Consider the following 11,328-nt stretch of genomic DNA (forward strand, 5'->3'; position numbering starts at 1 on the left):
TTCTATATATAAATACAGTCCGCGCCAAACAAATAGCACATGCAATAATTTTGTAACAAAAATAGGTACGAACATATCAAATTTAACACAACAATTAATACATATTTAACACAATAAAACACAAGAATATTGTCTTTGTTTTTTTAGTAACACCAAATGTTTTCAATTGGATTCTAGTCAGGTGACAGCGCTGGATGATCGAACAACTGGATGTCATGTTCTGTTACAAATTCCACCACTGTCTTTGCTGTATGTATATTGCATTAAGACAAACTTATGTCCATATTTGGCATGCCCATATGTCATTAAGAAACCAGAGAGTGTAATAATATATTCTTCAGCTGTTTGTTTCCCTTCAAAGAACTTCAATTCAGATAATCCAGCCTTGGAAAATGCACCCCAAATCATGACACCACCACCACCATTTTGTCTGGATAAGAAAGTCTCAGACTCTTTTCATGCCTAATCAGGTGGACAGGACAAATGTTTGTTTGCTTATGCCATACATTTCTCCATGTGATGTTTCTGCATTGCCAGCTTTGACATACAATTTGCATATCTCAGATGTTTGGCTTTATACAATGTTCTTTATATCTTACACAATGATGCATCAATATCCAACTGAGCATGTATTAATCAGGCACTATAGCAGGTGTTTGAAGCCACTTGTAGTATGTAATGTTTGTCATGCTTGGTTAATTTTGAAGCATTTGGTTGGATTTTGTTTTTAAATATATATATGGATCCTTCAAAATCTTCTCGATAACCTTCTAACTTCGCTGTATATACTTTGGTATCTCAGATGTTGATGCATTGGCAGCCTTGAATGTCTTCTACAGCATTTAATTTAGTTCCACGTCCCCTGTAAAACATGATTAGTTCACATATGATGGCCTTTTGGTGTACGCTTATATGTATCACTTACCTAGTGTTAGCAATTTGTCTTTTGCAGTCAAATGTTAAATAACTGACGTGTACTATCTGTTTGTCACCAGAAAAAATCTAACATACTTTGACGCGGGTAAACATTTGGCCCCAAAAACAATATGTTTCTTATTACTTCTCTGATTATAACTATTTTTAGATATTTTAATGTTTAAAACAGTATAAAATGAATAAAATATATTATATTTATAGTGTGTGCTATTTAATTGGCATGGACTATATATATATATATATATAATATATATATATATATATATATATATATATATATATATATATATATATATACATATCGTCGGGGTTAGTGCAAAACCGCGTAACTAGCATTGGATAATACCGCGTATCTACAGTACATTTTTTTTTTTTGGAAAAAATTTAAATTTTTTTTTATTTCAACAAATTTTGGTTTCATGTTAGTATAAAGAGTATTATTCATGTTTTTTGTAATGTCAACAATAGATATTTGTTGTTAAAATTATTAATATCCAAATATAGTAGCCAATACTAGTTACGCGGATTTGCGTAACTAGCATTGGCTACTATATATAAATTAGTAGAAAATCACTTAACAAAAATTTAATAATTTATAATTGCTTTGTTCTTTTAAGAACATTGAGCACTCTATTTTGTAGAATACATTTTAAAGTTGTTTAAATATATATATATATATATATATATATATATATATATATATATATATATATATATATATATATATATATATATATATATATATATATATAAATTATGTTAGTGTATTTTACAAATAGAGTGCTCAATGTTCTTAATGAACAGAGCAATAATAAATTAGTAAAAAACACTTATCTAACCTTTTTCTTCAACTTGAATTTTCACCATTGCTGGATCATCAGGAAGAGTTACTAAATCTCAAAAAAAATTCAATTTATATAAAAAAAAATTTTTTTCTTTAAATAAATTTATTTTTTTTCGTTTTTTAGAAACTCTTCCTTTTTATCCAGCAATGGTGTAACTTCAAGTTGAAGAAAAAAGTTAGATAAGTGTTTTTTACTAATTTATATATATATATATATATATATATATATATATATATATATATATATATATATATATATATATATATATATATATATATACATATCAGGCCTTGTTAAGAAGTGCTACGCAGCTCGCATTTTGCTTGCGAAAAGGCGATTTGCCTACGCGTTCAGCAGTTTTGCGCTACGCAAAAACTTATATCTTTTAGAATATTTAAATTATCTTTTGATTGTCGTTAACGTGACGTTTATTCAGAAGAAATAAAGTTGTAAGTATTTACCCGCAATTGTAAACTAATAGATTTTTTGTTAAAGAAACAGTTTGTTAAATAATTTTTTTTTTGTTGTTAAAAATTAGTTAAAAAAATTAGGTGTTTTAAGTTTTATCTTAAGGAATTAAATATATAAATTTCTTTTAAATATAAAATTTATTTTAGTCATAATAGTTTAAAAAATGCACGATTTATTTTGATGTAAATATTTTATTAATAAGATATTTTGTTTATTGTTAATTCAATAACGTAAAGTTTTAATGACGTTCGTTTAATTTATGAAAATAAATTATGATCACGAATATGTTATCGGTAACTGATAAACAACAAAAAAAAACTCTTTCTTGTTTAAAAACATTAAAATGAGTTCATATATTAAATAAGAAAAAATTTATTAACAGTTAATAAAATAACCAAAAACCAAAATCATAAGAAAATAAACATAAAAATCATAAGAAAATAAACAAACATTATTTTACGTTTCATGAAAAAAATATTTTTTTTAAAGTAAAATTTAGTTCATATTTGAAAAAAATAATAAAAATAATTTTTTATATAAGAACTTAGATTTTATTTGTAACTTTTGTTATAGTGAGAAAAAAACAAACTGTTTGTATGATTTTTAACGCGTTAATAAAATAACTTTAATTACAATGCGGTACTTGAAACGACGCGAGTGACGCAATATAACTTCTAACGATGCAAAATATGTTTGATGAGTTGAGTAACTTAGAAATGCGATACGCGTTTTCGCTACGCAGCGAAATCTCGTAACAAGGCCTGATATATATATATACAGGTCTTGTTTTAAATAAAAAATTCTTAATGCTTAGCTTAACGCAATATTTGAGGTCATAAAATTATTAAGAGAATTTTATGACCTCAATAATTATTTGAGTTAATTTAACAATTAACTCAAATAACTAAAACAATGTATAAACGTTGCAAATGTAAATATATTATGAAAAGTTTGTTATATTTTTAATTGTTATTTTAATACTAATTAATTTTAGTTAAATATTAATTATTAAAATATGTTTTTTTTCCCATTATTTCTGAAATTTGTAATTGCTTTATTGCAAATGAAGAAAATAAAATTTTTTCATTTTAAAAAGTTCAGGAGCAACAAAAAATATTAATATTTAAATTTTAATATTAAGGCTAAAAAAATATTAATATTAAGGCTTAATAAATAAAGCATATCACGATCACGATTACTTTTTACACCTTCGCGATTGGTTTTTTCTTAAAAAAAATTTCTCGCCTTTTTTTTTTTTTTTTTCTATCCTAATTTAGTATTCTTTTTTTGACATTCTTAAAAGTGTTGAATGTTTTTGTCTAAGGTTTTGATTAGGGGTCATCCAAAAAGTACGAAACCCAAAATTTAACTTTTAAATGGAAGTATGATTATTTGCTCTCTGGCACAGAGATTTTCATTCAATATATATCAAAACATAAAGCCCATTTGAATTTGAATTTCTTTAAATCTCTGCATGGAAAATTTTTTTTTATTAAAACAAGTGCATGTTATGGGCAGTTTTACTCTAGTTTAACACATGTTTTTTGAGGTTTTAAGGTGAGTTTCTACTCATCCGTTTTTCTACGGGAAAGGAAAAGGTAAAGGAAAAACAATCATGTGAGCATATATAGTTTTTTTTCGGACATATAAAAACTTATACTATGCATGCTCATGTGATTATTTTTTCTTTCTTTTTCATGATTGCGTAGAAAAACGGATGAGTGGAAACTTACCTTAATAGTAAAATTTAAATATTGCATGCAGTTATCGGTGGTTTCACATTCTTAACAGAAATTTATTATAATATAATACTACATTTCCGTAACAGTGAAACCATTAATATTTTAAATGATGGTTTTGGTAAATAGTAATAGCTTATTTCACAGAATAAAAATCATTCTTGGCACGTGTTATTCTATTTGTTTTAGAAAGTTTTATACTCAACACAGAAACCAAGCGTAACTTTTTTCTGAGTTGTGATGGCTAGCTTGAAACATTATACATTTGCTTTAATCTTACTCGTTTGGTCTATAGATAGATCATGTTTTCACACAAATATTAAGTTATAGCAATAATGTTTTCATTAATTCTATTTTTATTAACTTATATAATTCCATTTATTTAGATTTTTTATTTTAAATGCGTTTTATGTTTTCAATGTTATAAACTGTATAAAACAGCAATAAAACAATGTAGTGAGGTTGTTTTATATTAATACGAGTTTTTTTAAGTAAAAACAACTACTATGAGATATTATTTAAATATTACTACCAGATATTATGTTTAAAAAATAGCAATCACAATCTAATGTACAAAAGATACAAATTTGTACTAACACAACCCCCCCCCTCTTCCTTACTGCAAAGCGGCAGACAAGGAGGTGGTGGGGGTAAGAAGGGAAAAGATATTCACAAATTTTTTTTTTCGCGATTAGATTTTCTAACATTAATTTGAGCCCTGAACATATTGCTTAATAAAAACCCTAGTTAATTATTTGAACAGCGATTTTGTTTTAACTAGCAAAAATAATTTAGGTTTTTAAGTATCATTTTTTAAATTTATGTTGCTTAGCGTTTTCACTTGCATTATATAAAAAAGTTCAATGCCTGTTTTGTGCATATTTTTGATACATAGTTAGAACGCGTTCGCCAAGAATTTAATGCATAAATATTTTACATTATCGTATAAATGTTTTACATTTTAAAAAATCACAAAGAAACAGATCTATGGAGAAGAATAGTTTTTAACACTTGAATTTTTTATTTTAATTTTTTGAGCTTTATTAAATTAGGTATAAATTAAACTAAAGTATTTAAAAAGTTCTTTTGTTAATTATTCTTAAAACAAAAGAACTTTTTAAATACTTCTACATAATATTTTAATCGCGCAAACTTGAAGAAAAAAAAAAAAAAACTAAACAAAAACAATCTAAGTATACTTAATAATTTCAATCGTATCTGTTTAAAATAAACATTCGTTAAAATTTGTTCATTAAAAACTAAGCTCCTCAACTTATAAACAAACTCAAAAGAATTTTCATTCTACATATAATTACTAAACTCATTTTTTTCGTTTGCAAGCAAACTAATTTGGAGTAATAAAATGAAAAGAAAGAGAATAAATATAAGGTAATCTTTTTTTAAAAAAATTTAATCATTTGAAAACTGCGTTGTTGGCCCTGTAACTCCAGGCTTGGTCAGGAAGCGAGTAGGATTGCACTCGATTTCTGACCACGCATATAATATTTAGCTGCGATAATTTGGCCATGGCTCTTTAGTTGTTTTGAGAACATTAAAAAAAAAAAACTTTGAGAAAAATTACTGGACCAATGAGAGACAATTACAAAAAAAGTGGGGTTATTTTTGAAAAAAAAAGACAGTTTAGAATAGCAAACATATATTTTGCCCAATTTTTATATCAAAATTTGCGTGAAGCAAAGAGTAATTGATAAAAAAAAAGAACCCTACCCCCTCCATCCCCCAGGGCACAGATATCAAAAGGCAAATAATTTTTAATGCTAAATAAAAACTTGTAACAAAATAAACTACGTCTAAAACTAATACTTTTTTAACATTTTTTTTTATTAAATTATGCGACATTTTTTATATAAAGTAACAACTTACTATTAATGATTGTTTAATTAAAAAACAAAAGTTCTTCTACTTATCAAAGAGTATAATATATTTTCTTTATATTTATACACTTTTGTCTTATTTCAACAAGATTCTAATAAAACTAAGTCTAGTTGAATTATTTAATAAATAAAAAAAAATTATTATTTTTTTAATGACTATTTATTGCTTTGTGTAGTTTGAAAAGTTTATTCTTGTTTGTTTATTTATAGTTAGTTTTATTAACTGATGATTATTAATAATTTCATTGAAATATATAACTATCAATTTAATAATTTTCAACTTTGTATAAACTTAGTAACCTTCCTTTTTGTTGTACTATAAATAGATCAGAGGCAGAAAAACTTTGTAGAAAAAACAAGTGTAATCAGTACTGAGAATTTTTAATTTTATAGAACCTGTAAAACTTCTGTGTCTTGCATTTCACTCTTATATCAAGTCATGTAACATTGTTCTGATGTCTGGTACTGCTGAAACTATGTTCAGCTTTTTTATTGTATAAAACAAAGAACATATGCTCAAAGTAGTGGCAATCATCTTAATAATACTCTGTTTACTTCAATTTTTAAATAGTTCATATATAGAGTTAATTATAGAGTTTATTTGAAATAATGAAAAGACAGAAATTTTTTTTTTAGATTTTGTATGTTATTTGGTTTTGCTTGAACGCCTTTTTATTATTACTGGTATTTTTCTAAAAAGGTTTAAAAGCCATGATTCCAAACTGGTATGGGTGGGACAAGTTTTCATAATGCCATTTTCTTATTTAAATATGATATGAAAAAATTAAAGCATTTTTTGTCAATTTTTCTGGTATGTTCTTATGTTGCAGATCAGTACTGGGTATTTTTATTGTGATAATACTACTAAAACAACTACCACTCAAGATTTACGAGCTTCTTCTCCTTTTACCCAAAACAAAATTAAGTTAAAAAATGTGAAGTGCAATAATGTTAGAAACGGTACTGTAACAGCTAAGTTTGTTTTTTATTTAAGTTTTAACAAATAGTTTCTGCAAGATTCAGATTTTTCTAGTTTATTTTTAAGCTATTTATTGAAACAGCTTCTACTATATCAGATGGTAAGTTATTCCATGCATTTACAACTTGATTTTGGAAAAAAGTGATATCTAAAGGTATTTTTGCGAAAAGATTTTTTCATTTGAATTTGTGTTGTCGTAAATACAGACCTTCATTTGATGTATTTTGATCTTTGTTTGTAACCCAATTTTAAGATTTTAAAATGTTGAATAAGATCTCCATGTCGCCTACATTCTTCTAGTGTCATTAATTGCTTAAATTTAACCTAGCTTCATAAGGTAATTTTTTAATTGAAGGTGCTAGCTTGATCTTTTTTGGATCATCTCTATTTTTTCTGTCTTGTTGTAGGAATGGAGACCATGCCTGTACTGCAAACTCAAGATGTGGTTGTATGAATGTTGTATAGAGCTTTTTTACTATGCTTACACCTAAATATTTAAATGTTATCTTTATGATACCTAACATTCTGTTTGCTTTTCTAGTTACTGAATGAACTTATGATTGCCATTTTAGATCTGATTGAACCATTATAACTAAATTCAGCTTCTGTGTTACATAATGTATAATTGTAATTGCAATCAATACCAGTCATTATAAATGTAGCATTTGGATTTTTTTTTCCGATATGCATAATTTTGCATTTTTTATAATTAAATTTTGTGAGCCAGATAGATGACCATGCCATTATATTATTTATATCATTTTGAAGGCTTATTGAATTCTGATTTTTTATAATGCATATTATTTCACTATCATCAGCGTAAAGTTTGAAAGGGTTTTTGACTTGACCTGGCAAATCAATTATGAAAATCAAAAACAGCAGTGGTCCTAAAACTAATCCCTGTGATACACCACTGATAGCCAATCTGAGACAGTGTCATCGTGGATCACTCTCTGTTTTCTGTTAGTTAAAAAATTTTCTATTCATCTTTAATAATTTCCCACGATATATGATTTAAGTTTAGTGATCAATCGAGAGTGTGGTACTTTATCAAAAGCCTTTTCAAAGTCTAGATATAACATATCAACTGTGTGGCCATTTTCTAGTGCATCTATTATGATATCAAGAGTTTCCAATAGGTTTGTTGTGCAACTTTTATTTTTTCTGAACCCATGTTGACTTTCATTTAATAAGCTGTTTTTTGTTAGATAATTTATAATTTTGTCTCAAATGATTGATTCCAAAACTTTACATGGGATAGAGGTCAATGAGATTGGCCTGTAATTAGATGCATTGTTTATATTACCTTATTTAAAAATTGGGGTTATACTTGCTGATTTCCAGAATTCAGGTAATTGTTTCTTGGTCAACGATTTTATATATATTAAATTTAATGGTTCATAGAGAGTACTATGATATTTACTTAAGACATATGGCCTTATTCCGTCTACTCTAACAGCTTTGTAAACATCTAGTTTTTTAAATTTATTTTCAATAGTATGGTGAGTTATTATACTGTTTATATCTACTTCTAGAATAATTTTAGTTTTCTGCAGCATATTTTGTATGTTATGCTTATCTTCATTAACAAAACTGAAGTAAAAGTATTGTTTAAAATATTTGCTATAGTATCTCTATTTGTTACAGTATTAGGCAATACTACATTCCCCCCCCCCCTTTTTTTTTTGTTGCTGATTATGATAGAGATTTTTATGCTGATTAAGAATCGTATAAAAACATAGGTATGAAAATCAACAGAAAGTGCTCTAATTCACTGTTGAAGTTTAAAAAAATTACACTAAAAAACGCTAATATTCGCCATTTTTTAAAAACACTTTACATCAAAGTTTACATTTTTAAATCAATCATTTAGAAAATCTTTTTTTAGTTATGCAACCCGGTTTTTATTGTCGTCAAAATTAAATTATAATTAAGTTAAATGTTTTTATGAATATATTTTATATATTTTTAATTAATTTTTTAAAAATTAATTTAATATTTTGCTTTTTAAATGTATAAAAATCGACTGACAAATAGGGATTAGCGCAATTAAATGTACATGCATCGACTAAAAAAATAGGGATTGGCGCAATTGAATGTACATACATCGACTGACAAATAAGGATTAGCACAACTAAATGCACATACATCAACTGACAAATAGGGATTGGCACGATTAAACGTACATGATTTGGGACAGGGTTAGGGTTTGGGCCAGATATAAATCAGAAAATGATGTGCTTCAGCATTTTTTAACAGTTTTGCTTTACATTGTCAATAGAAACCAGGCTTTTTAAAATTCAACTTTGAAAAGGATTTTAATTATAACCAAGTATGAAAAAAATGGCAAATATTAGCGTTTTTTAGAGTAATTTTTAAACTTCAACAGCGAATTAGAGCACTTCCTGTTGATTTTCAGACCTATGTTTTTATACAATTCTTAATCAGCATAAAATTCTTTATCATAATCAGCAATTAAAAAAAGGGAGGGGGGGAGAAACTGTAGTAGCGCCCAGTATCATTATATTCATCAGACATTGAAACTATTCCTCCTTTAACTTTTTTGGTAGAATTAACATAACTGTACAATAATTTGGGATCTTTTTTTGATGTTTCACTTATTCTTTTTTTGTATTCAATATGTCTTAACTTCACCATGTTTTTAACTAATTTACTTTATATTTTGTATTGTTGATTGGATTGGATTTATTTGATATTAACTTGTTTCTTAAGGTTGTTTAATGTCTGATTTCAGTCTTTATTTTTTTTGTCAATCCATGGTTTTAAAGCTATGTGCTTATGGACTTACATTATGAAAGACATAACCATTTAATCTACTTTATTTAAAAAATGAAATTCCATAAACATTCAATACATTGGTATTGTGATGTAAAAAATGTAACTTATTTTGAATATTTACTTGGTTTTATATTTATACATGACATTATTTACAAAATTTTTTGGATTAACTTACAGCAGTACTAATGCAATTCAATGAATAGAAAATTGCATTAAGTTCTTTTCTTATAATAAGAACAAAAAAACATCAACAACGAAAAATAATATTAATAATAAAATGTCAATACCTTATGAATTCTTTTCATAGCCATATTTGTTATTATTCTTTTACAATTCTAAAAAATTATTTTGTTTCTTTAAAATGCAGTGCACCTCAGTTGTTCTTAAAATTACTTAGGTAAACTCCACCGTTTGGTTATTTTTATATGGGTGAATCATAATCGGTGAAATCTTTATTCAGTTTCTTTAAAAAGTCTGAATATATAAATGAATATATAAGATTAAGTTGGTTCTTGAAAAAAATCCTCCCAGAAAAAATTCCCCGCAAAAAATAAAATTAAAAAAAAAAAAATATTGCTTTGAAATTGATAGATTGCCTGCCCAAACGAAAACCCTCTGTCAATGTACCGGCACTCCTTGTATGCTCCACCTATTTGTCAGTCGATGTATGTACACTTCTTGTATGTTCTACCTATTTGTCAGTCGATTAATGAAAAATGAAAGATTTAGGTTCTGTTTGTATTATAATACGCATGAATAAAATATTTTAGTATAAACAACTATTATATTTATATAACGTTTAATTTTTGCGCTGTAAAAAAAAATCCGGGAGATTTTTTTCGAGGGGACGTCTTCCGATGAGATTTTTTCCCAGGAGACTTTTTCCTGCGACGGTTTAAGTTTTATTATGTTATACAGAGCCGCCCTTTTATGACGCCCGGGGCAAAGCTGCAATAAGGCGCCCCTATTACTATCCATACTTTTCTAAGGAACTTAAACTAAAAACATGTACAGTTAACGACATTATACAAGTTAATGACCGTGTTTTTACTTATAATACTGATATTATATATCCGTATTTTCATGGAACGCACCTCTATTAAATAACACTTATCAAACACATTTAACATTCACTGAAAATAGACAGATAATAGACAGATTCTTCGAAACTAATATTGAAAATACTTTTTTTTGCTTTTTTAAAAGCAAAAAATTGTTATTATTTTTATTTCATCTTATAAAAGAAACGTGTTTGGTTCATTTGCAACACGAGTGTCCAATAGATGGTCTTGTTCTGAAGTCCAGGGGACACGGGATGTAAAAGAGACGTCTTGAACGTCTTTTGAACGTTCTTAACATTTTTTGAACGTCCAGAACGTCTTTTTAACGTTTAAAAATATCTTTTTAGCTTCCGTACCCGCTAGGAGTGACACTATAATCTTTTTTAACAAACTTTAGTTTACATAAAGGTTGTTCACCATCTCTAACAGATAATGGCATCATGTTAAAAAGTCAAATTAGTATGCATATAGAGAAAGATCCTTTCAAATTTGTATGCATATAGATTTAAAAACAGACTATGAAACCTTTGAGTACATTTGGTTGAGAAAGCTTAACGTATTTCTAGAATTAAAAAACGAATACTCATACAAACCATTAAGATG

General features: G+C 26.6%; 1 protein-coding gene across 1 annotated transcript in view; it reads right to left on the reverse strand.

Moving 5' to 3' along the window:
• Positions 1-10,209, reverse strand: part of LOC124807926 (ubiquitin-conjugating enzyme E2-17 kDa-like) — a 39,511-nt gene extending 29,302 nt beyond the window's left edge. The window contains exon 1 of the mRNA XM_065812439.1: positions 9,952-10,209. Within this exon, the coding sequence (XP_065668511.1) occupies positions 9,952-9,975 (24 nt within the window). The 5' untranslated portion in view covers positions 9,976-10,209. The remainder of the gene's footprint in view (positions 1-9,951) is intronic.
• Positions 10,210-11,328: the final 1,119 nt, after the last annotated feature.

Source organism: Hydra vulgaris, chromosome 12 (genome assembly GCF_038396675.1).
Source record: "Hydra vulgaris chromosome 12, alternate assembly HydraT2T_AEP".
Taxonomy (NCBI): Eukaryota; Metazoa; Cnidaria; class Hydrozoa; order Anthoathecata; family Hydridae; genus Hydra; species Hydra vulgaris.